General features: G+C 34.5%; 1 protein-coding gene across 1 annotated transcript; it reads left to right on the top strand.

Moving 5' to 3' along the window:
• Positions 1 to 26,762, top strand: LOC111056680 (zinc transporter ZIP6). The gene is made up of 9 exons (XM_039423898.1): positions 1 to 447; positions 10,270 to 10,432; positions 13,670 to 13,915; positions 17,746 to 17,915; positions 18,121 to 18,246; positions 20,088 to 20,130; positions 24,594 to 24,800; positions 25,613 to 25,800; positions 26,114 to 26,762. The coding sequence occupies exons 1-9, from the start codon at positions 286 to 288 to the stop codon at positions 26,249 to 26,251; spliced, it is 1,443 nt and encodes a 480-aa protein (XP_039279832.1). The 5' UTR covers positions 1 to 285; the 3' UTR covers positions 26,252 to 26,762.
• The last annotated feature ends 389 nt before the right edge of the window (positions 26,763 to 27,151 follow it).

Below are 27,151 nucleotides of genomic sequence, written 5' to 3'. Positions count from 1 at the left end.
ATTTTAATTCCACTAGGAAGCAGATAACGTGATAGCTGCTTTATCGTTGTTGTTTATATACTCTGTGAGGTGCAGATAAGTTATTGTGAGAGTAAAACAACAGCAGACAGTTGTCCTCTTCAATTGGATTAAATTGCTCAACAACACTCTTATCTTTCAATTCAAGAAACTGGCACCAGTAATCGTTATGAATTGCCAATACACACAGTACACCTTGATTTGGAATTATCAGTGAGGATTGTGTTTCTTTCTTGACTATTTTAATTTAGTGATCTTCTATGAACAATGATGTCTAATATAGAGGTGATGTTTATATTAACTGTGTGCACCACTATTGTAACAAGCACGTCGAACGTAACTCAAGTGAATAATGATTCTCCAGCGGAAACATTTTTTCTTGATTATTTATTCAACAAGTATGGAAATAATGGAAAAATATCGTACGAGGTGAGTAGGTTTTGGATCAATATTATTTTTAGAACGTGAGTTGTGTACATTATCTCGAAAAATCAACCTACATTATCTCGACCTACATATTTATATCTTTCACTTAAATTTAAATAACTCAATATGGGTTAAAATGGAGAAATCCTGCGCTTTCGTTCATTGTGGTTATTTTCTCTATTTTGACATTGAATTTCATTTCTTCAAACACTCATTCGCAATGAAAATACAGTAGAACCTCGATAATAATTATTAATCATCTATAATTCGTTGTAAAAGTTAGGTCCCTGTCCCTTCCCTTGAAAAAATCAAATCAAATTAAGTTTTATTCACAAATTCATTATACAGTAAATATATAAAAGAATATTCAACACTTGTGAATTTTCCCCACATAGGAAAGTCTGTGTGTGGGGAAAGAGTTCTAATGAAACCTTGCTTGGTACAAAAAAGGAAATAATAAATACTTGCAATATAACATATAAATAGCTAAATAAATTCAGTGAATAGAAGATCAGTAAGAATTGAAGTAAGACAATATAAATATTACGATATACAGCTTTTACATGGCACAAGATAAAATTTAAGATTTCAACAATGATGCATTATTAGCAATATCTTAGATGGAGAATACAAAAAATATATTCATATCATTAGAATCGGTAAGCGTACTGGATGAGCTGATCAGCGGCATCCCTGCCAGTTTCAAATAACCATATTATATTTAATTATCGCTTGTTAAGGCTAAGGGGTTCTTTTTGCTTTATGTAGGCGGGTATATTTCTATAAATTAATAATGTGGCATATGTAGTGACTATTAAATTTGTTGCAATTGCTAACTAATCTGGGTTGTGAAATTCCAAATATATTCCTGATGTTAATAATATTGATCCATACAACCCACGTAGCTTACAAATATTCTATCATACCTTATCTTTTCAAAATTGTAATACTTCACAAAGAAAATTTATACTATAGACTCCTTGCTCCCCCCTCACCCTACAATTTAAGATCTCCGTCAATATATGTAGTACCCAGATTCAATAATATATATGGTAAAAGATCCCTACATTATGTAATCCCCTACTTATTTAACAAACTTCCTCCAAATATTCGTGACTACTCTAAGAAGGATGTAATGCTGTACCTCAATAATAACAGCACATTCAATTTATAAAACGGAACTGATAATATTACAAACGTACACATAATTTAAGAAACGTCAAGTTGAAAAAATGACAGCATATGCTTACATTATTAGAATTTTTCAATTTTTGCTGGCTGAAGTTTTAAAATTTAACTTTTATTGTCACTGCCGCCTGCCTCAACGATAAAAATGTACTATTACTTGTGTAAAACAATTTTTCCCTTTTCCTTTTTATTTCATTCCTTTCTAATAAATTTTTGTTTTTCCCTTTTTTTATTAACTCTGTATCAAAATCTTATGTATATTTCTTATTTTATTTTTGCATTTTGTATTTGTTTTCTTTCATTTTTTACTTAAAATCTTTGAAGTGTAATATTTATTTTGTCTAAGTTTATTTATCTTTTGTAACTCGTTTTTTTCTGTAACTGGGCACCCACCGAAAAACCTTTGGGTTTGGCAGGACCCTCAATTGTTTGTATTGAGAATAAAAATTTTAATTGTTTGATTGGATTTCTTTGATAAATTCATGTTTTGTCTTTGATAAGGATGGTTAAGAGGGTTAAATATTGCATTTTTACTACCTCGGATGAAAATTGAGTGATTTTATGTATTGTTGTCACACATCAAGAACCTGAAATTCTTGATAGACCAGTTCTGTCGGGTAGCGACTATCCTGGTTCGAGCAAGTCTTTATGATTGCTCGCTGTGCAATTCCGACAGCTCTTAAAGTGATCGAGGATGCTCCACCCCAGGCCTGAATTCCATAATTGATTAAACATAAGCAAAGTATGTCCTTCCCAATTTATAGATTGAAATAACCTTCCTCAACTGCCGAAAGGTATACATTAATCTACGAATGCGGCATTTGAGGTATTTCATATGAGGAGTCAAACAAAGTCTGCAATCTATAAAAACACCAAGATTTTTGTATTTTTCCACCTGTTCAAGCGTATACATGAGTGAAGCTTAAGGCACTCTTGAACTGGCATACTATTTTTCATAAAATATATTGGCAAATACTTGGTTTTTATAACATTGAGTGTGAATTTATTTTGATCGAGCCACTTCTTTACATGAAAAATGTCTTTTGATGCCAAAACTGAAAGCGTCCTGCCAAGTTCGTCCACAGAAAACCAATGCAGTATCGTCAATAGGAACAGTTTCCATTCAACTGCAATTAACTGATTTTATTTATATAAATTAGGAAGAGTATAGGACCGGGTGTGCTTCCTTGTATAACTCCATAATCAACCTGCATAGTGTCACTACCAATTCCATTTATATAAACTGTTTCCTGCTCTGGAAGTAACTATCAAACCAACAAAAAACTCTCAAATGAACAGTCTCTGATTCCATAGTGTTCCATTTTTCTTAAAAGCTTCAGTCTATCAACAGAGTCAAATGTTTTTGCAAGATCTGGAAACGTGATTAAAACGTGATCGTTTCCGATCTTCCACCCTCAGCACGATTTGATTTGTTATATGAAATCGAGCTTGTGTTGTATTTCATCCATTTTAAAACCATACTGATTATTTGCTATAATGTTATCTGTTTCCAAATAATTTTTAAATTGATTCTTCACTGCTTTTTCAAGGATTTCTGCAAATATGCTTAGCATAGATATAGGTCTGTAATTACTTATAAGATGTTTAGTACCAGATTTATAAATAGGAATGACTTGCGATTTTAAAAGCATTTGGAAATTGGCCTGTTTGGACACTGACATTAATAATGTGAAGAAGCGGCTCAAGTTCAGTTTGTCAAGTTTTAAAATAGACCCTTGCGGAGCACGGGTTTCTGCTAGTTAATAAAATAAAGATAACGAGCGAAGATCGGTGCCCCGATATAATTAGTTATACTAAACATCACCCACATGGAGAATCATGACCCAATTTTCACACACACACACACACACACACACACACACACACACACACACACACACACACACACAGACCAATACCCAAAAACTTTTCTGGACTCAGGGGACATTGAAACGTATAGAAATCTAGAAATTGGAGTACCTTAATTTTTTTCGGAAAGCAATACTTTCCTTACCTATGGTAGTAGGGCAAGGAAAGTAAAAATATCAACACCTTAATTCAAAGACATATTACCTGCTTGCGTATTCATATTTCTGATAATTTGTATCAGGAAAACGAAGTTTCAAAACTATGTTTTTTCTAATAATAATATCTTTCTTGATAATCTCTTTGAAGCAGCTGTTTCACATTCACCATATTCTTATAATTATTTCCATTAATATAATATGAGGAGTTTTAAGTAGGTTTAATCAAAACACAGGGAGAAACAAACCAATTCATTTCATTTCAATACAAAGTCCAATTTATTGAGTGTAAGAAGGTCATAAGAAAACTTGACAATGCAAGTTTATGAATTTAGCAAGGTGATAATAACTTTTTTATAGTAATAAGACAACTTGATAATACACGAATTCACAAAAAGTTACCAAGCTAAAAGAGAATACTTATTTTTAGTGAGAAGATTGCATTTCTTTTCCACTTGAAATGCCCGCCCATTTTTAGGATCAAACTTTGTGGTTCCGAACATTAAATTTTTTTCAAATGTTCATCTGACAAGGAATATATGTATGTTGATTTACCAAACTTCATTTATGAAAATTTCTGCTCACACTTGTAGGTAGATCCAAAAAGAGAAAACATAGCTTGAGCATGGTTTTTATGTTTTTAGAGTCTTTTTCTGGGAGAGACATGTACAGTCCGTGCAGACCATTTGCTAATATCACACAATGGTTGATCGCTGCTTGTTTAGTTACAGCTAATTTTACTCGTATTGAAATGGAGTGGCTAGTAAGAGAAGAGTACTGAACTCACAGTTGTTGTAAAAAATGTGTATAAATATACAAAGTGTCCCACCAAGGTTGTAACAGCCGTTGACCATTCTACTCGACATTTCTGACAAAAAATGTTTAGTAAAATTTTTTCCTATCGACCTTATTTTTCGAGATATATCGATTGTTCGATATTTTCAGAATATGCCTACTTACGGTCATTAAATATTCAATAACTGGAAAACTACTGGTCAAATTTCAATTTCAAGGGTATTGTTGGAAAGAGAAAAACATTTCTAACAAGATTAATGTAATTTTATTTGTTGTTGGAAATTTTGTAGTTTTTTATTAGTGCTTAAACTTGAAAAAATGCTATTCTTCAAATTTCAAAACGTTTTTCATCGATCTTTCTACGGGTACGGTGATTATAGTGGTTTCAATATTTTAAAAACTTCTCCATTTCATAAGCTTTCGAATGAGTATGAATTCGAAAAGGTAAGTCCATGATAAAGTGTTCACAGCTACTAATATTTGGGATGAATACCTTCAAAATGTGGAAATTCACAAACAGCATACATTAAGTGACGATCCTAAAGGGTGAAGTCACCTGATTATTGCATTATTTTCGGTAGCATATAGTCTAAATCCTATAATTATTATAAAATATTAATCATGCACTTTCACAACATCCAACAAAATTGATTCATAGAATAATAATTCAAAGTAGATGAATGAAAGAATTAAAAAACTGATGGCAATCATTCAGATTCAGTTATCAAGTTAAATAGCATGCTCAATGCTGACAGGAATTCAAAATAGCCTTCATTTCTGTTTATGCAACTCCTGCTGCCGTTTATCAAGCTTCGAGTTGCCCGTCACACTTCATCGGGCCGTGTCTTCATCACTTTAAACGTCAATCGAATTCTGAGAATCATTTCCTCTCTGGTCTCTACAGGTTCTCTGTAAACTTCTCTTTTTACAACCCTACAAAAGTAGAAGTCCATTGGAGTAAGATCAGGTGAGCGTGGTGGCCAACTTACTGGTCCACCTCGGCCAATCCACCGCCCAGCATAATACAATTATTGTTCGCTGCCCCAGTTCAACAGTGCTAAAACTCAAAAATTATCATTTTTGAAATTTCTACATCATTTTACTCAGCTTTCCTTCCTCTTTCCAGAGCTACACTCAATTAAGTCTAAGAATATTATACTTCTACATGGGAGAAATCAACATTCCATATGCAATGCACAATTCATAGTAATAAATTGAAACATAAAATTGCCATTTTCTCAAAACTTGGATTTTTGAGTTGTAGTAGAGTTGAACTAGGCCAGCGTGTTATCAAGCCACACACGGATGTCTCTAGCATTATGAGGGAGGCAGCCATCCAACTGGAGCCACATATTCTGCCTCAAATTGAGAGGCACGTCTTCCATCAATTCGTGAAGCTCATTGACCAGAAAACCATAAAAACTTCACCATTTATTCTTGCATGGAAAATGAAAGGTCCATGTATGTGTATTGTGAAAATTTACAGCACCAGTTCTTGTGAATGTACTTTTATCTGTGATCTGTCCATAAAATGTTTGAAATACAATCTTGTGCTAAGATCCAACGGCAAAACTGCATCCTTGAAACAGTATCAGGTTCATTGAACTCTTGAACTGGGGTATCATGAAATGGTCGAAAGTTATTGTTCTTCAATATTCTTTGAACTATCATTCTTAAAATATCCAACGTCCCAGCTGCCCGCCGGATACTGGATCGAGGATTCTGCTCGAAATACTTTAGAATAAGATTCTCAAAAGCTCAGAAATTAAGACGAGCCTCTTGTATCTTGAAACTGATCCTAGACCCTCACCATCTTGACATCTGTCAATCTTAAAGACGTGTTATGAGATGGGTGTTTTTGGTCAGGAAAACGTCTCCTGTATACTCTCTCTGCCTCTCTCGAATTGCATCCACACTCTCCATACACCAATAACATGTTCAAGTACTCAAACAAGGTAAATTTCTTGATAATGAACGCGAACGCTTCTCTACTAGCCAAAGTTAATACATATCATGTCAATTAACTGGAAAGCACACTGAAAACTATACTAAAAATAGGCTGAAGCATACACTTCTTGTTATTTTATTCAGGATTTTTATGGTACAGGGAATAATGCAAGTTATTGAAAAAGTCATATTATTGTAGAATGTTGAAATGTTGATTAAAACTTGAGAATATTGTCAGAGAGAAATCAGGTGATTTCACCCTTAGGATCACCACTTGATGCATGCTGTTAGTGAATTTCCTTATTTTGAAGGTGTTCATTCCAGATATTAGCAGTTTTGAACACTTTATCATGGAACTTACCTTTTCAAATTTATACTCATTCGAAAGCTCATGAAATGGAGAAGTTTTTAAAATATTGAAACCACTATAATCACCGTACCCGTAGAAAGATCGATGAAAAACGTTTTGAAATTTGAAGAATAGCATTTTTTCAAGTTTAAGCACTAATAAAAAACTACAAAATTTCCAACAACAAATAAAATTACATTAATCTTGTTAGAAATGTTTTTCTCTTTCCAACAATACCCTTGAAATTGAAATTTGACCAGTAGTTTTCCAGTTATTGAGTATTTAATGACCGTAAGTAGGCATATTCTGAAAATATCGAAAAATCTATATATCTCGAAAACTAAAGTCGATAGGAAAAAAGTTTACAGAACATTTTTTGTCAAAAATTTCGAGTAGAATCTATGGGTTAACGGCTGTTACAACCTTGGTGGGACACCCTGTATATATTTTTAAAAATCGGTAGCAATAACTCTCGGCGGGCCGGACAAAATCTATCCGCGGGCCGGATGTGGCCCGTGGGCCGTAGGTTGGAGAGCCCTGCTCTATTAAATGGATTTTTATATTATTCATTACTAGATTTGGATTATTCATTATAGATTTTATATTATTCATCCATAATACCGGGTGACCCAGAATATCAGGAACTTTTAAAAATGCCATAAAACAAGAGTTGGAAGGGCAAAAATGATTTTATTTAAACTAATGTAAAGTTCAGGATTTTCCATTTGAGAATTATTAATAACATCTATCACTTTTTGACAATTACTTCATTGAGATCGCTTCCTCCTGCATGCTGAATACACTAAATCTATGTGTTGAGATTCCTGAACGTTTTCTGCAACATTTCAACTGGAATATTATTAATCAACAATATGTTATAATTCAACAACAGTCATTGGTCAAGTTGTGAAAACGTTTGATTTGAGATAGCTCCACGAACAGAAAATCGCAGGTAAATCCATGGGACCAGGTAACGCAACCTAATCATGATATTACACGGTTACCAAACAATACTCACTCGCACAGTTGCCATTGAATGCTGTGCAGTGTGGATTTCACTCACAATTTGATCAATTATTTTTAATTAATCAATTAAAACAAATCCAAAATAAAATCCGCAATATCCCAGATGAGATATTGCAGCGATCAATGAGGAATCGTCAACACAGATTTGAACAATGTATTCGTTCAGGAAAAAGCCATTTAATTGTCAAAAAGTAAAAGATGTTATTAATAATCGACCGAAGCGAAGCTGAGGTCTTAGTTTCGACTTGATCGGCTTTTGTCTGTTTGTTTGTACCGCAGTTACAGTCGCATTTATTGTCCGATTTGGATGGAATTTGGTATGCAAGTTCTTTGAAACAAGGCGCAGCAACGTATGTGTAACGATTTTTAGTAAGACCTCCGGTTTTTATGTAATATTTAAAAAACCGTAGACTAACCTCAAAAGTTACTTTTTCGTATCTTTGAAGATACAGCAATTCATGTTCCTACTTTTTCGCATCTATTGTTACCAGTCCATGGTGTGCGAGTCGGTTAGAGCATTGTTTCTCACACTGTGGAACCAAGGTTCAAATCTCGTCCTGACCTGATTTTTTTGCAGATAATACTAATTATTGTTTTATCCCATTCTAATAATATATCATTATGAATAATATTTATGTAAAATTTTTATCATCATAAAAATTAATCAACTTTTAAATCAACAACTATTTTAGTTGTAGACAATATTTAACATCATAAACATTTCTTTAATCTCCAACTTCTTTTATTCATAACTATCAGTTATTATTTTAGTTATTTTTCAACTGAATTTTTAGTTTATCAGGTACAATAATTATTGTATTGTATGCATTTTTGTGTCGCTCTACAGTGTCAAGTCTTTTGTTCTCCTTTTGGTATGAGATCGGAAACCAATTTGTGAGCATTAACATTCTGCATAGGCATAATAAGCCATAACATTGAATCCACTTTTCATGAAAAACATCATTAGCAACCTCCTGTCATTGTCACCAACAAACCCATCTTATTTAGAATCATTTTCCGTCTCACCATCGTCTAAATTGCCTACTGCATATTCCATTTTTTCGTCAGTTGACCGATTTCTTATAATTAATTATTAGAAAAGCTGTAATATATGTTTATATTGTAAATATGGAGACGATATAAAGGTACCTCCTTGATAAGTCCGGTGTCCCTGGAAACAGTGTCTCTAGCATTTTCAATGGAGAAAATAATAGATGACATGGCTAAATCTTCACAATATACTGTACTTATTACTGTACTGGCCCTTCTCATTGGATTGGAAGTTGTATTCATGAGCGAGGTCTACTGTTCGCATAACTACTAGTTCTGAAATAGCAAGTCTTGAACTTTACATTAGTTTGAATAAAATCATTTTTGCTTTCCCACTTTTGTTTCATGGCATTTTTAAAGTTCCCGTTATTCTGGGTCACCCGGTATAAGTGATTGCTAATAAAATATTTAGCATTCTATAATTAGATTGATTTCTCTATCACCTTCATAATTAACCTCCTCCTTCTCCTCATTGCCCTACATCTCTATAATTCGTACCCTCCATAATTCGTAGTAAATTATTTGCGGGAGCTTGGTCCCGTCAACTACGAAGTAAAGAAGTTCTACTGTAGTTCATTTTTCTATTTTCAATCGGAGAACGAGAAAGAGAAACACGATTTTTTTTTCAATTTTTGGAAAAAATTCAATGCTTTTGAATCAGATTAAAATGAATATATATATTCTATTCATTCATCAGTACCTAAAAGCACTTGATTGGGAAGTCAATAAAAATATAAGTATTGATTTGGAAAAGTCTAATCGTTACAGTCAATGTAGCCAAGAAACTAACTAATGAAACTTTCAAAAGCCTTTCATGATTGCAAAATTTTACACTATTTTTTATCAATTAATTATTACATAATGAGTACAATCACTTGCGGAAAGGATCAACAGGCTCTAGCTCAAAACTGTTCATATTCCAATCTGAACAACTCACAGTCCAAAATTTATTGCAACTTTTCCTTCTATTCTTCAAAAATGTTTTTGGAACATGGACCTATTTCAAGATTTTTTTATATTCATAAATCAAGAAAACTTGCACTTAGGCTGAGCTTTTTAACTTCAATCATTAATCTTCCTTAAACTACGTGATATGAAAATCTGAGCAAAATATGAAAATAGAGATTAATTTCCTGCTTTTAAGATTTAGGAAATTTTATATTATTGTTTGCTCTAGCTTACGGTGAATTCTTCTTTCCTATTCTTTACTGAAAACCAAATTTACATATTAAAAAATATAGGTGCTACACAGAATTACATCCATAATATAATAATTATTTCAAGGTAATGTTTCAACAAACATAAAAAAAATATTCAACTTGAAATGGTCTTCTACCTATTTTGTATGGAGTTTTTTAAACTTGAAAATAATACAGTATAATCCTTTCAGTCAATTTCTATAGCAACTGAATTTCTTATAACGAGTAAAATTAATTTCAAATTTAGGGATTTGAGCACCTACTGGACAGCTTGGGATTGGGTCAGTTAAAATTCAGTCACGAGCTAGACAAGCACAGAATAAATAATGGATCTTTCGAAGAAGTGCACGATAAACTCAATCTTCACACACACAACCACCTGGACAGGAGACGGCGGTCACCACACAATGGTAAATCAGACATGTCATTAATACTTTCAAAATGACGAATCTTCAACTTGAGTTTTAATTTATTTCTAGATAAAATATTCACCTTGTTGCAGGAAGAAGCTTGCTTGATAACAATTGAATTAATATCATTTTCAACAATAATATCATTCATGCAATCTAATTATCTAATTGCATCTAATTTATTCATTTCTAGATTATATAATTCAAATTGATACATTATAAGAGCATATTGCTTAAATCGATAATTTAATTTTACGATAATTTATAAGCAGAACCTATGACTATTAATCGTATAAGCTGTGAATTGGAGATTTTCCACTTTACGCAATAATAGGTGCAGGTAGATTTTCTATTATCGTTACGGTACTTGGATGGGAAATTGGATGAACAATTATTTCAGTGAGTTCGATGTGCAAGTGTCAATTTTATAGGATATATTTTCTTGAATGGTAAAGCAATAACTTACAATATGAAAATCAAAATACTCAAGGAATAGAGCACTTGAGGCTTAAAGTAGCAAGTAGGGGTCAAGTGGTTGGGAAACAATTGATAAGTTGAGAAATTTCTAGAATACCGTATTATATTGTTTTCAATTATACTTGACGAAGCAACAGCCAAGCCGAAATATTCTATTTTAGGAATGCATTTCAGAATCTATATTGTGGTTTATTTGGTTGCTAAAAAATGGGTGATTTGATCAAAATTAATTAAATGCCTTAGCAACTTAAATGCCTTATAATATTCTAATTGAAATTTGCTAAAATATGGAATGAATAGCTTTGAATACAGCTAATATAGGTACTGTTGAGTAATAGGAATTGAGCTTAATACAATATTCATTGATATTCATTTCGATTTCTTAATTGGACAAGTGTGAAGCTTGAACTGGAAGTATTAACAACTCAAGGAAATAATCTATAATTACCGTATGGTAATTATTTAATCGGTTCTTGACAAGCACCTCTGTACTCACAGGGGTTTTAAACTAGGTTAGTAACAGCTGAAATAAACAGCTGGGAAAAATCAATAATAAGGCATGAACATGAAAAAATATAGGATTGGATAGTTGTTTAAATAGGTTAATACTTTGTACACAAAATAAAGTACTAATTTCAATTTTTAAGAATGATATCAAAATTATATGGAAAAATTGCATTTTATTTACTCATAGATAGTCAGGAATTTTAATGTAAGTGTTCAAGCTTAGATTACTTAGGTATTAGACAATTTAGTTCATCTTATATTACACAATGCTACTGTAAAGCTGCGTTTACACCAAAGTTATTAACAGTTTTTAAATAGGCTATTGATGCACCTGGAAGAAATTAATTTCATATGTGATGAACAGCATGGGTTCCAGAAAGGGAAATCTACTAAGACTGCAATAGTATCTCTTGTTGAAAGACTAATAGATATAATAGATTCAGGTGAGAAGGCAGCCGCAATATTTCTTGATTTATCCAAAGCTTTTGATTGTGTGAACCATAGAATATTATTGGAAATACTAAAAACTGTAGGTGTGAATGGTATAGAACTAAAATGGTTTGAATCATATCTCATAGGTAGAAACCAGTGTGTTGAGCTTACCAAGGTGGATGGGAATGAAATAGTAAAAATTAAATCTCAAAAACTGGAGGTCCAGGCTGGAGTACCTCAAGGCTCAATTCTGGGTCCCTTACTGTTTCTGTTGTATGTGAACCAATTACCAAAAGAGTTAAAAGATCACAGAGCTCTGTTGTTTGCTGATGACACATCGCTTATCTTTAACAATTATTTATTAGATAGTCTAGAAATAAATGCTTTTACTGGAGTACAGTCAATTGTCCAATTCTTGAAGCAAAGGCAATTAACAATAAATAGTAAGAAATGTCAATTCCTACAATTCAAAAGTAAATATAATTCAGTAGAGGATAGAGAAATAAATGTGTTTGTAGAGGAAAATGAATTAGACCAAGAAGAGAAAGTAGCATTCTTGGGAATTTTATTGGACAGGAAATTAACATGGCATCCTTACATTGAGAGGATATGTAATAAGATATCATCTGGGGTATTTGTCCTGCGGCAGCTTGCTAGGCTGAATGATAAAAAACTACTGTTAACTGCTTACCATGGACTTATACTATCTCATATTAGGTATGCTATTTTAGTATGGGGTAATTCATCTCAACAAAATATGGACAGGGTGTTTAAGATTCAAAAGAAGGCACTCAGATGTATAGAGGAAGTGAATAGGTTAGACTCTTGTAGGCCTTTATTTAAAAAGCTTGGTCTATTAACTGTGCCATCTTTGTATGTATATGAAGTTGTAATGCATGTGAAAACGAGTGGTGTGATCCAGAATTCAGATGTTCATGAGTATAATACGCGAAACAGAGCAGATTATCATATAATGGGTCACAATAGTAGGTTATTTGAACAAAAACCAGATTATATTGGTAGGAAATTTTATAACAAGCTACCTCAAATCTTGAAAAGTGATGATGATTTGAAGATTTTCAAAAAACAAATTAAAAAATATTTAGTTGATAGAGCTTTTTATAGTGTACAAGAATTCCTTTCAAACCTAAACTAGGTTGAACTACTTAGTGTTAGAATTATTATGTAATAACATGACTTGTCTTATACTCCATGACTGGAGTCTTTAGGACGTAATCTTAAAAAAAAAGAAAAAAAAACAAAATGTTAATAACTTAATCCTTAAAAGCTATTAGATTGAACATAACTTATCATACACATAATAAACATATGTGTTTGTCAAGTTCCGTTCAATCTAATAGAATCTATAAGGATTAACATTTTGTTAATAACTTTGGTGTAAACGCAGCTTTGAAGCGAAAAGAGTAAAGAGTGACAAGGGGTTATGTACATCTTGTATTCACTATAAATTATCAATGCGACCATTCAAAACCGATAAAATGGCGAATTGAAAGTTTTAAAAGTGTGTTCACTAGCACGCCTTCAATCTTTAGAAGTAGAGATCTGAAGTTAACTACTTGAGTTAAAATGTCATGCTGCTATGTTTTTCACTGACGGAAGAAGTGCAAAAAATGAATGCGTATGAGATGTGGCTATATTGCTGTAGGCCTATGAGATGTGGCTGTATTGCTGGTGGCCTATAAGATGTGGCTGTATTGCTGTAGGCTATAGAAAAATTGAATCATAGAATAGGATGTAAAATTGAATCAGAATTTATGTATATATTTTTTTGCTCATATAATATTGTCATTAACGTTCCAGTTGAGAAGTCAAAAGCATACAGCAATGGAGTAGGAAACAATCTGTACAAGAAAGACTTTAATCACTGCTACACACCAGAAGAGATGCTCATGATCTACAAACTTGAACCGAATCATCAGCTTGGTTTATCGCGCAGTAATTTCTTGCACATCTGTCCGGTTCTTGTATTCCAACTTGACAAGAAAAGTTGTGTACCCGGCCGAGTTGAAGAGCATCCTAATTCTGTGCTAACTGATACGTATATAGGTGAGTCAAGCTGTTATTTTCTCACTATTTATTCAATAGGGTATTTTCCTATTTTCCAGCCCTCAATTTATTTGGAAAAATGAAATAGCAAGTTATGAAAAAAGCAGATGATTCCTTCCGTATTCCAAATTTGAAAGAATTCATTTTGATTTAATTTTTTAGATAAGCTATGATCAATTCAACTAGTTCAGCTCCTCCTCCAAAATACAGAGTGGCTCGATATTTATTACCCATGAGGTTGTTAAACCTAATCGTTACAGTATGATAAGAAGTGACTTTTAAACAACTCTATACAGTGTTTTTCACAGATAAATACACATAATTATCTTTTTCAACAAAGTTTCGTCTAATTAGTACCATAATAAAATGTGAAAGAACATTGAGGACTGGATAAATTACTATAGTCCGTGCAAACCTTAGTTTGTAGCATGGGGCTTCATGACCAACGTTATTTCAAAATAACAATAGGAGCACACTGTTTCCGTTTTCTATCAAAATCGTCTACATTCCCTTTTTCGTTTTTCTCTCACGTAATTAACTCACAGGCTAATATATATTATTGGTGCTACCATAGAATAAAACAATCTTAGAATACGTTTTTTCTGGTGCTACGTACACAGTACCTACTGCTTCTAGAAGTGTACGGAGTATATTTTATCAAATTATAAAGACCTAGATAGGCACGTTTGGGCAAAGTGTGACGTTTTTGAAGCCAACCAATGTCACTAGTTTTGACGCGTAGTAGTGTCTCAATATCAAAATATCTAAAGTCTTGATCGTTAGCCACGTGTTCCCGGATAGATCAAAAATAAAAAAAGAGCTTTAAACTTGAGAATCAATGGCGTGGCATCACAGTCCCTCAAAGCTATCCCCAAGGAAATCACTGATACTGTAGTAGCTTCTTTCAATAAGCCACCTTGACAGCCTCTTCTTGAAAACACCAATCCCTCACCGAGCCCGGCAGCAGGTTGAACATTTCAAGAGCCAACACTGGGAAAGAGTCATTCACTCCTGACATCCTACAGCATGGAATCTCCAACGGTAGCCTTCCGCGAGTACCGTTTGAATGCACCTGACACCTACTCATCATGTTAGCCCTGTTTATCTTCACTGCAGTAAGTGAGGCCAGTATGTACAGCCCGAAGACGGTGTGCACTTTCAGGCGTCTGAAGATGGGTCTACAATGGGCAGCGAAGTCACTGTAGGTAAGGACACACAGTGCCTTCTTTTGAAGAAGCAGGATGTCATTGGCATGCGGAGAATGGCCCCAGACAAGAACTCCATACTGCACATGACTGCCAAACACTGCATGATACATCATTAGAAGTCTCTTGAGACTCAGGAGACATCTTTGCTTTCTGAATAGGTAGATTAATCTAAACAGTCTCCTGCATACCTGGTCAATATGCGGCTCCCAACTTAATTTGGCTTCGATTCCAAAGCCAAGCAAAGTGACTGCTTTGTCCCTTGGAGCGTGGGTGCCAAGAGTACAAAGCATCTCCTGTGTTTTGGCCTCGTTCAACTTGAGTTTGTTTGCAGCAAACCACTCTTTAGCCTCGGAAAACAGCTCCTGTGCACAGCGTTTAACTTCCAGGGGTCCACTGCCCTTACCAACTATGGTAGTATCATCAGCAAACAGCAGACTAGAATTCTGAAGGTGGAGATCGTTGAAGAGTATGAGAAATAACAGTGGTCCAAGCACAGATCCTTGAGGAACTCCATGTTTTACTCTCCTTTCCTCTTAAGTGGCACCCATCACCGACACAACCTGCCACCTGTCGCTTAGATAGTCTGCCACCATGCTCCATGCACTGTCCCCGATGCCATACCTATTCAGCTTGTCCAGCAGGATGTTGTGTGACACGCAGTCGAAGGCTTTGGTCAGGTCACACAACTCAAGGTCAACCAATTTGCGCTCCTCGAAAGCCACATGAATTCTTTCAAACAATGAACGCACTGCAGAGGTGGTAGATCTGCCTTTCCTAAAACCATACTGCATATCCTTCATAAGGTTGCTCCTTTCCAGATACACAGTCAGCTGCCTTAACATGGCGTTTCAATGATTTTACCCAACACCGGTACAATTGATATTGGTCTGAAGCTGCCTACATCAGTGGGATCACCCTTCTTGAAGATCAGGACTGTTTTTGCAATCTTGAGGCAGTTGGGAAAAACACCTTCCATGAGGCAGCTGTTGACCAGCGACAGCAGAGGTTCCATCAATACCCATATCAACTTTTTCAACAGGGACACTGATAGGCCATAGACGTCCTGGCTGTGACTTATCCTGAAACCCTGAACAATGTTCATCAGGTCCTCCCCACTAATGGGTTCAAAACAGGTAAACCTATGATGAGACAAGGGACAGACAATGATGGATCTGCCATAGATGCTGGTAGACCTTCAACAATCTCAGAGACAGCATCAATGAAAGCATTCTTGACCTCATCTGGACTCTTTTTGCATCGAACCACTGGCTTGGTTTTATATGAGTCGCTGATAATGCTCCAAGCCGCCTTAACAGGATTGTGAGATTCATCAATCACTCTAGCATTGTAATCTTTTTTAGCTCGATCCACCTCCTGTCTATACATATTTTTGGCTCTGATATAATGCCTGTGTTTCTCAACAGATAGCATACCATTTGACTCAGCCTTGTAAGCATTGTACAACATTTCAACAAGCACTCTCAAGCTTTGCAAGTCAGATGTGTACCAACCACTTGTGGAGCTGTGCTTGTTTGACCTTGGTTTATTTGTTCTATTTTGCGAGTTCGGCTTGAAGGACACTGCCGGGCAAAATGAGTTGAGGGCCGATACCAATACAAGGTGGAAAAAGTCAAATCTGTCCTTTTTTGAAACAATATATCGATACATGCAAAATCTATAAATAGGTTCTATGTCACTGTATAGGTTCACCATGTGGGTAGAGTATGAGTCAGATCACAACAGCAAAACGGTGACTGCTGGGCTTATGAGGGCAATATCCAGCCTTGTCATTATGGGTGAATATTTGTGTAGTGAGCATGCGCACAAAGAACTCGCAACTTCGTGGATATTTAGTTAGAAGGAGAGGGTACTGAGTGCGCATGTGTATTAGCATTATTTAATGATTCTGCTTATACTACAGTTATTATTTGAACACATTGTATAGAGTATAGATACATACACATCTGTGCACATTATTGTAGTTAATTTGAATATATTGCTCAAATCCATGCAAGGGTTTGGAGAGGATTTATGACAACAGGTTTGTATATAGGTCTATTAGAAACAATGAATTTATAGTTGACTTTGATATACAATCAGTTATTAGTTGAATAATAATAGTTGGAAAAAGACAAATCATTTCTCCTGATATGAATTACATGTGCTTTTGCCATTTTGCCATTAATGTGAAATTTAAAAATTCAGACTTGTATAGCCTACAAGCCAACAATCTAGATTTGGAAATTCAACCTTAGTTCTTATACAAATATGTCATATCTTTGTTTCCTCATGATAAATCAAATAAAACACTTTATTCTATTCTTACATTCAGCTATACGCTAAACGCTACTCAGAAAGAATAACTTACGCCTACGTATTTCGGCGATATTGTAACAGACAAGACGATATGAAATAAATGTGTAAAAAAATTAATGAATAAACTTAGCTTTGTTGACTCCTACTAACTAGAAGATGTAAAAGAAAATTCACTTTTATATAAATTCAAGCTTTAAAAATTTGCTTCAATTTTATGACAAATCATTGAATATACTCTTACAACTTGGATGAGTATATAGCTAAACTTGTCAAGTGTTTTACGATTTTTGTTATTTACGTTTTCAGTGTGGACGCTGGCTCTGCTTAGTGTGTTTGTAATAAGCTTGGCAGGACTGATTGGAATATCACTTGTGCCATTCCTTCAAAGATTCTTCTTTGAAGAAATACTTGGTTTTCTTATGGCGCTAGCTGTGGGTACACTCTGTGGCGATGCACTTCTCCATCTTTTGCCTCACGTCAGTTCAACATTCAAATCTATTATTCTAATATTATTTTATTCTTATAATATATTTTCATGATAATTCCATAAATTAACTATTTCACATCCTTAGTTACAAATTCAAAATAGATTGTTTTTGTCTGCTAGATTGTTTCACATGATAAGTACCGTACATGAATTGAGAAAGCTAGAGTCCTAATAAGAATGTACTTTCTTCACAGGCGTTTCAAATGCATGAAGATGAAGATCCCAACAATGTTACCTATCGAGCTGCTATTGTTTTCCTATCCATTCTGATATTTTTCGTAATCGGAAACTTTATGCATAGCCATGGTCACACACATGAGGTGAGTCATAAGTCAAGTTAGAATGGAACATTTCATATTGAGTTACATCATACCCATATTCGCTGTGAGTTTTATGTTACAAGCAATATTGTATTTTGAATTAATTATTCTAATAGATAGGATGATAGAGACTCAAATTTTCTTAATATATTCTGTGAGGGATGAGATAAGCATTAAATACTAAAAATTTCTCAGGCCGCTATATACGACCTACATCTACTATAGAATAATACTCAATATTAGAGTATTTCACTATCTAGCTGATAGATCTTGTATATTTATTTGAATAATACTATAAGATCATTGCCACCATACAACGTTATAGCTTCATTGATTGTTACACAATGAAAGCAATTATTTTTATGTTTATTTTTCAATATAAGACAAATCAGTGAAACATATAAATGATGTTTGTTTTGAGTATCTAAGTTTAAACAGACAGTTTCATATATTAACAGACTCCATTCACAATGCATGATATGTCAATAGATTCTAGTCACTTTTATTGGTTGAATGGGAAACCAAGTCCAAACCAATGAACCTTAGTATTTACCATTTACACCTTCTTACGACTGCAGTGATTTACTTTATAACTATTTATAGTTTAATCCTTTGACCTTTGCCCCCTGTGGGTTGGGGGGGGGGGCTTTGAGTCGAACATCGTACTCAAGAATCTGTTGAAAACCAGAATCTGTTGAAAACCAGAATTCACCCACAGTATCCCTGCTTGTCGTAGAGGGCGATTAAAAGGGACCTCAAGGCAACTCCAGAAGTTGCCTTGCCTTCAAACTCACGGGATCTGCCCTATCAGGGCAGTTTCGGAGGGGCCAGAAGATAAACCAAAGAGACCAGAGATGGGTGAAACTCCAGGCACAAATGTAGGTCAAGAGGCTGAGTCGAGGGTGACCAGGTGCCCTAGAGGCAATTTGGCGACCCCTCCTTCAGTGGAAGGACCTACAAAAAAGGCAGGAGTGGAACTCACTTAGGTCACGAGTTTGTAGATGGTGAGGCAAAACTCACCACTGCTCAAAGAAGGGCGACCATTCAGGCAAAACTTCTTGGGAGAGGTGAGGCTTTTGACCCTCCAGAGTTTCGGAGAGGCAAAAAGAAAAGCCCAAGAGACCAGAGATGAGTGAAACTCCAGGCACAAATGTGGGTCAAGAGGCTGAGTTAAGGGAGGCCAGGCGCCCTAGAGGCAACTTGGCCACTCCTTCCTCAGCGGAAGGACTTTCAAAGAAGGCCAGGAGTGGAACTCACGTAGGTCACGAGGACTAATCAGTCTGAATAGACTGCCAAGCATATCACACTGGATTGCGACAAGCAACCAGGTGATGAACTGGATGTTAGCACAAGGATAAACTCCTGGTTCTTGTAAAGGACACAGATATTGGTTCGCCTGACTAACATACTACTTGGGAACACAATAAGCTTTGGTTGATGTGTGGGGTTCTTTCAACCTTTGGATCCTTGAATCCGTCCCTTCAAAAATAATAATAATCCTTTCCAGATGAGTCAATGATCATTTTAATTTTTTTTTAATTCAATTGAAATTCATATTATAACATAATTAATGCTATAGGGATATCATAACATGATAATCGGATTTTAAATTGGTAATTATTAATCTATTTATTATTGTTTGTCTTGAATATTGATGCCATTAAAGCCTATTTTTATCATGATTTTTCATTATTCCGGGAATTTGTTATGTTTTTGGAAGATTAAATTACAGGAATGAATGATAAAATTGAATCATAGAAAGTCAATGATATTCAATACGCTATAAGATAAAAAAGTAATTGATATTATATTTTCAAGTAGCAATCGATATTAATTTTCAGGAATCCAGCAATAACACTGAACTTGCGCTAAATGCAATGAAGGGTAAGTTTTCTAACAAACTTGATTTAATTTTTATTACTTAAAGAAATCTATTGCGGAATTACTTGCTAGTAACTCAATTCACTCACTCTAAAACCATGCATGAGTTCTTATACTATTTGCGTAGGGTGAGAAACTGTTTCAATAATCGTGTTGTTGTCTATAGGGAAACAAGAATAAATTACACAAATTCCTGTGAAGGACAGATTACTATGAATTTCAAATTATTTTATAATGCAATTTTCACGAGTTTTTCTTGAGTTTCTGGGAAAATTAAAAAAACTCAAGTAGTAAGTCTTAGAAAATGAATAGAATTATTATTATTTCAAAGAAAGAAGCATAGCCCACTCTATCGCTATTTAATAATTCTCTACTGGTAGTTCCTTCAATCCATTATTCTACTCTTATGCGATCATTACAGGCTCTACTCCTCCTTGTCTCATGCACTATATATTGAAAGCATTTAATTTGCAAAGATTTTATTTCACTTCTCTATTTTACCAATCATAAGCATAGAGGAGAGTATGCTACATTATTCAAACAAACATTCCTGTTATCATTATTTCTCTCCACTCTATCCAAAAATTTAAGGTATCAACGACCATTTGTAATCCACAGTCTTTCTAATATCACAATCCATCAAATGGAGGTATCAGCGAGCAATGATCCACAATAATCATTCGTGATCCACAATGTTTCCATCACTCCACAGTGATCATTCGTAATCAACAATTTTTCCATCACTCCACAGTGATTATTTGTAATCCACAATATTTCCATCACTCCACAATGATCATTTGTGATCCACAATGTTTCCATCACTCCACAGTGATCATCCGTAGTCCACAATGTTTCCATCACTCCACAGTGATTATTTGTAATCCACAATATTTCCATCACTCCACAGTGATCATTCGTAATCCACAATGTTTCCATCACTCCACAGTGATCATTTGTGATCCATAATGTTCACAACACTCCACAGTGATCATTCGTAATCCACAATGTTTCCATCACTCCACAGTGATCATCCACAATGATCATTTGTAATCAACAATGTTTCCATCACTCCACAGTGATCATCCACAATGATCATTTGTAATCAACAATGTTTCCATCACTCCACAGTGATCATTTGTGATCCACAATGTTTCCATCAATCCACAGTGATTATTTGCAATCCACAATATTTCCATCACTCCACAGTGATTATTTGTAATCCACAGTTTTCCATCACTCCACAATGATCATTTATAATCCACAATGTTTCTATCAATCCACAGTGATCATTCGTAACCCACAAAGTTTCCATCACTCCACAGTGATCATTCGTAATCCACAATGTTTCCATCACTCCACAGTGATCATTTGTAATCCATAATGTTTACAACACTCCACAGTGATCATTCGTAATCACAATGTTTCCATCACTCCACAGTGATCATTCATAATTTATAATGTTCACATCACTCCACAGTAATCATTTGTAATCCACAATGTTTCCATCATTCCACAGTGATCATTCGTAATCCACAGTGTTTCCATCAGTCCACAGTGATCATTTGTAATCCACAATGTTTTCATCATTCCACAGTGATCATTCGTAATCCACAATGTTTCCATCACTCCACAGTGATCATTCGTAATCCACAATGTTTCCATCACTCCACAGTGATTATTTGATATCCACAATATTTCCATCACTCCATAGTGATCATTCGTAATCCACAATGTTTTCATCACTCCACAGTGATCATTCGTAATCCACAATGTTTTGATCACTCCACAGTGATCATTTGTAATCCACAATGTTTCCATCACTCCACAGTGATCATTCGTAATTTATAATGTTCATATCACTCCACAGTGATCATTCATAGTCCACAATGTTTCCATCATTCCACAGTGATCATTCGTAATCCACAATGTTTCCAACACTCCACAGTGATCATTCGTAATTTATAATGTTCACATCACTCCACAGTGATCATTTGTAATTCACAATGTTTCCATCATTCCACTGTGATCATTCGTAATCCACAATGTTTCCATCACTCCACAATGATCATTCGTAATCCACAACATTTCTATCACTCCACAGTGATTAATTGTAATCCACAATATCTCCATCACTCCATGATGATCATTTGTAATCCACAATGTTTCCATCACTCCACAGTGATCATTTGTAATCCATAATGTTCACAACACTCCACAGTGATCATTCGTAATCCACAATGTTTCCATCACTCCACAGTGATCATTCGTAATCCACAATGTTTCCATCACTCCACATGATCATTTGTAATCAACAATGTTTCCATCACTCCACAGTGATCATTTGTAATCCACAAATTTTATATCACTCCACAGTGATCATTCATAATCCACAATGTTTCCATCACTCCACAGTGATCATTTGTAATCCACAATGTTTCCATCACTCCACAGTGATCATTCGTAATTTATAATATTCACATTACTCCACAGTGATCATTCATAATTTAGAATGTTCACATCACTCCACAGTGATCATTTGTAATCCACAATGTTTCCATCATTCCACAGTGATCATTCGTAATCCACAATGTTTCCATCACTCCACAGTGATCATTTGTAATCCACAATGTTTCCATCACTCCACAGTGATCATTCGTAATTTATAATGTTCACATCACTCCACAGTGATCATTTGTAATCCACAATGTTTCCATCATCCACAGTGATCATTTGTAATCCATAATGTTTCCATCACTCTACAGTGATCATTTGTAATCCAAAATGTTTCCATCACTCCACAGTGATCATTCGTAATTTATAATGTTCATATCACTCCACAGTGATCATTCATAGTCCACAATGTTTCCATCATTCCACAGTGATCATTCGTAATCCACAATGTTTCCAACACTCCACAGTGATCATTCGTAATTCACAATGTTTCCATCACTCACAGTGATCATTTGTAATTCACAATGTTTCCATCATTCCACTGTGATCAATCGTAATCCACAATGTTTCCATCACTCCACAGTGATATTTTGTAATCCACAATGTTTCCATCACTCTACAGTGATCATTTGTAATCCAAAATGTTTCCATCACTCCACAGTGATCATTCGTAATTTATAATGTTCATATCACTCCACAGTGATCATTCATAGTCCACAATGTTTCCATCATTCCACAGTGATCATTCGTAATCCACAATGTTTCCAACACTCCACAGTGATCATTCGTAATTTATAATGTTCACATCACTCCACAGTGATCATTTGTAATTCACAATGTTTCCATCATTCCACAGTGATCATTCGTAATCCACAATGTTTCCATCACTCCACAGTGATATTTTGTAATCCACAATGTTTCCATCATTCCACAGTGATCATTCGTAATCCACAATGTTTCCATCACTCCACAGTGATCATTCGTAATTTATAATGTTCACATCACTCCACAGTGATCATTTGTAATTCACAATTTTTCCATCATTCCACAGTGATCATTCGTAATCCACAATGTTTCCATCACTCCACAGTGATCATTCGTATTTTATAATGTTCACATCACTCCACAGTGATCATTTGTAATTCACAATGTTTCCATCACTCCACAGTGATCATTCGTAATCCACAATGTTTCCATCACTACACAGTGATATTTTGTAATCCACAATGTTTCCATCATTCCACAGTGATCATTCGTAATCCACAATGTTTCCATCACTCCACAGTGATCATTCGTAATTCACAATGTTTCCAATATCACAATACATCAATTCTTTCAATTATTATTTAAAGTTATATTGATCCATTTGTTGATTACTTATTTGAAACCTTTTACTGGAAGCGTTAAGTATTAAACATCTCTGTGTCTTTCATTTATTAATTCATTGGAAATTGTCTTCAGGAGTTGACAAATCAGACTACAGCAACAAGTAGGCTATTATACATCTGTACTTTGACAATTCCCTCAAATCAATGTGACCGATTAATTCTCCTTGATTCTTGGACCAAATGAAATTATGAGATTGATATAGTGCTCTTTTATAGAAGACACAAAATAATTATGTAGGATGCTATTTTTACGAGCTCTATCAGAGCTGTTTAAATAATTTTTTACCTTAATTGAATTGTTGGATAACGTTTAAAAAAGGTAGGGTCCGTCACAATCTCGAGCACCTCTAATTTATTTGTTTAGAAATGTAATTTCAATTAATTTTTTATTTTATGGAATAAAAAATAATAATTAACAAGTGGAGGTTGGATTTAAAATTTCTAGAGTGAGATTGATGTTTTAAAGTCAGCACCTGATTAACTTGGGCTTACTATCCTTGTCTGTCAATAAACTTGAGTGTAAATAAGAAGTCACATTAAGTATTACGGCGAGCCAGAACATCATAGAGAATCTCTCTGCCAAGAAAAGCCATGAGAATAAATAAATAATAATAATTAAATTTTCAGGTGAGGAGTCAGGGCAATTCCTTGAGAGCTCGCACACGCACGCAGGCGCCAGAAGCAACATGAATGTGGCGTACATGGTGATAATGGGAGACGGCCTGCACAACCTGACTGATGGCTTGGCCATTGGTGCCGCCTTCGCAGGGGACGTCGTGTCAGGCATCACCACAGCCATCGCTGTTCTAACACACGAGTTGCCGCACGAACTCGGTAAATTACTATATACTTTTCCGGTTGAGTGCGACACTCAGCCTCATTCAACCCATCACATGATACTTCTATGTGGGAGGAGAAACGATGTGATTGATGGACGTGCACATTTATAGTAAGATTCATTTAGATTTGAAGGGTTATACAGTCAGCATCTGATTGACATTGGTTTGCTATATTCGTCTTTCAATGGACAAAACATATAGCTACTGTTTATCCTTTTCCAACTCTGCACCCCTGCCAATAAGGATCTGCTGTACCAGAAAACTCAATCTCTATCACGAAAATGCATTATAAGATCATGAAAAGATATATTGATTTTTGTGTTTATGAATTGTAAATTGAGTGTGTAATTGAAGAATTTTGAAGTGACACATAACCTCTAGCTACATTTGGACTGTTGTAAAAATTAGAATTGTAGCCGTTTTGGGCGTAAGTTAGCCTGTGGTATTTTTCTGTAAGTTGTATAATTCTGAATGATTGATTGAATGTTTTCTTTGTGAATATAATATATTTTAGATGAAGAGTATCATTATTAACAAGAACCAGCATTTAATATAATATTACTTGCACCGTGTCCCTTTACATCTCGACTATACGATGCCTTGATCCTTGATGCTACACAGAAAATCGATCACCACTTACATTGAAACTGCATTTGTAACTTCTATACTCTAAAACACTTCCCATTAACTTTTTTCGTCCATTTTCTGTCTTTTTCTTGTTTAAGAAAGATCTGAATGTAGTATAATTTTATTTCAAGACATGTGAATGTATAATTTTATTCTGAGATTCACTCTGTTTATTCGCAGGTGACTTTGCTGTTTTACTGAAGACTGGAATGACTGTTAAGCAGGCTGTTTTCTACAACATAGTATCATCGGTCATGAGCCTTATTGGAGTTGTAATTGGGCTCATGTTGACCAATTTGGCATATGCATCTTCATGGATCTATTCCATCACAGCTGGCGTTTTCTTGTACATTGCACTCGTCAATCTGGTTAGTAAAATCTTTTTCAAATTCTATTTTCTTGTAATTATTAAGATTTTCTCTGGGAGGCATAATTTTTTTGGAAAAAATATCATTTTTCAAGAGATATCAGCCACTTTTATGTTAAGCTCTTGAAAGTCAAAATTTTATAATTTTTCTCTCATAGTCTCTTTTCAAATGTGATATTCTTTTCGGGATTGTAGGGAACAAAAGCCATCAGTATCCTTGTTGAATTTTACTCAATTATATTTCGTAGTTGAATGTAAGCATATGATATACCTGAATGAAATCATTTTTCAACAATCTTGTATTCATGTTTCAGGTTCCAGAATTGAAGAAATCTACAGAAAACACTCTAAGCTCTCTTTCCATCAACGTAGCTGGTTTAATTGCAGGAGCTGGAATCATGTTTTTAATAGCAATATATGAACACGATCTCGAGCATCTACTTGGAAACTGAAGGAAAATAAATATTAATATACTATCTACAAGTTTCATATAAAGGTATTGATTGAATATTGCTTCTCATATAATGAAAAAATTGTACTATACTAAAAAAAAGAGTTCAGAGACTTGTAATTTCAAGGAACTATGGAAAACCGGCCTTTTCCTACTGAAATAATCGATCTTTCTATCTTCACAGATAATGTAAAACTTTGTAATTGGATTCCAAGATATTCTTTTAAATTCAAAAACACGTCTCAATTCTGCTTATTTATGACGTACCGGTAATTTTAATATAATATTATAATGGTTTGAAAGTACCTACCATCAATTTTTTTCCTTTAGCATTTTATTGTCAAATGGAAAAATCTATGTGAAGTTAATGCCAAATAATTGTCAAGGCGAATAAGCCAAAGAATTAAATTAAATTAATTGATTAATCATTAGTCAGTAATTTTTTTATGTAAATAGCTAAGTTTGTAATTTTATAGTTTCTCATTTTAGAATAATAAATTAAGTTCTATCTATCTGGGTATTTCTATTATCCAAAAATACCTCTCAAAAATGTTGTGGGTGGATGGTGGGTAAAAGAAAGTAAGAACAGAAGTTATTGCACAAAATCTTCCCAACACCTGAAAGTGCCTTTAAGTAACCAGACTCGTCCATCAATATATTCCTCGGATTGGGAGACTTGTGATTCTTTAACAATAGGACACGAAAATGTTTAAATTTAATAACAATAGGCAACCGCTGAAGGGTCACTAGAACTTCTACCTGGCCATCCATTGTGTTCGCCGGCCCAGTCTCGTTTCCAAAACCCAACATAACTGATGAGAAGACAGCATTTACTGCCTACCACTCCCTACTTGCATCTCATTTCAGATAATTATGGCATCTGGGGATCAACTTCAATGGC

This window comes from Nilaparvata lugens, chromosome 3 (assembly GCF_014356525.2).
Source record: "Nilaparvata lugens isolate BPH chromosome 3, ASM1435652v1, whole genome shotgun sequence".
NCBI classification, from domain to species: Eukaryota; Metazoa; Arthropoda; class Insecta; order Hemiptera; family Delphacidae; genus Nilaparvata; species Nilaparvata lugens.
Note: the sequence above shows the minus strand (reverse complement) of the source record. Positions and strands in the feature narration are given on the sequence as shown.

What these genes read in the sequence shown, in the direction of transcription:
- LOC111056680 (XM_039423898.1), top strand. Translation starts at nt 286, where the DNA reads ATGATGTCTAATATAGAGGTGATGTTTATATTAACTGTGTGCACCACT. An exon ending in GCTAACTGATACGTATATAG is followed by an intron (nt 13,916 to 17,745) that starts GTGAGTCAAGCT and finishes TTACGTTTTCAG; the next exon opens with TGTGGACGCTGGCTCTGCTT. An exon ending in TGCGCTAAATGCAATGAAGG is followed by an intron (nt 20,131 to 24,593) that starts GTAAGTTTTCTA and finishes TTAAATTTTCAG; the next exon opens with GTGAGGAGTCAGGGCAATTC.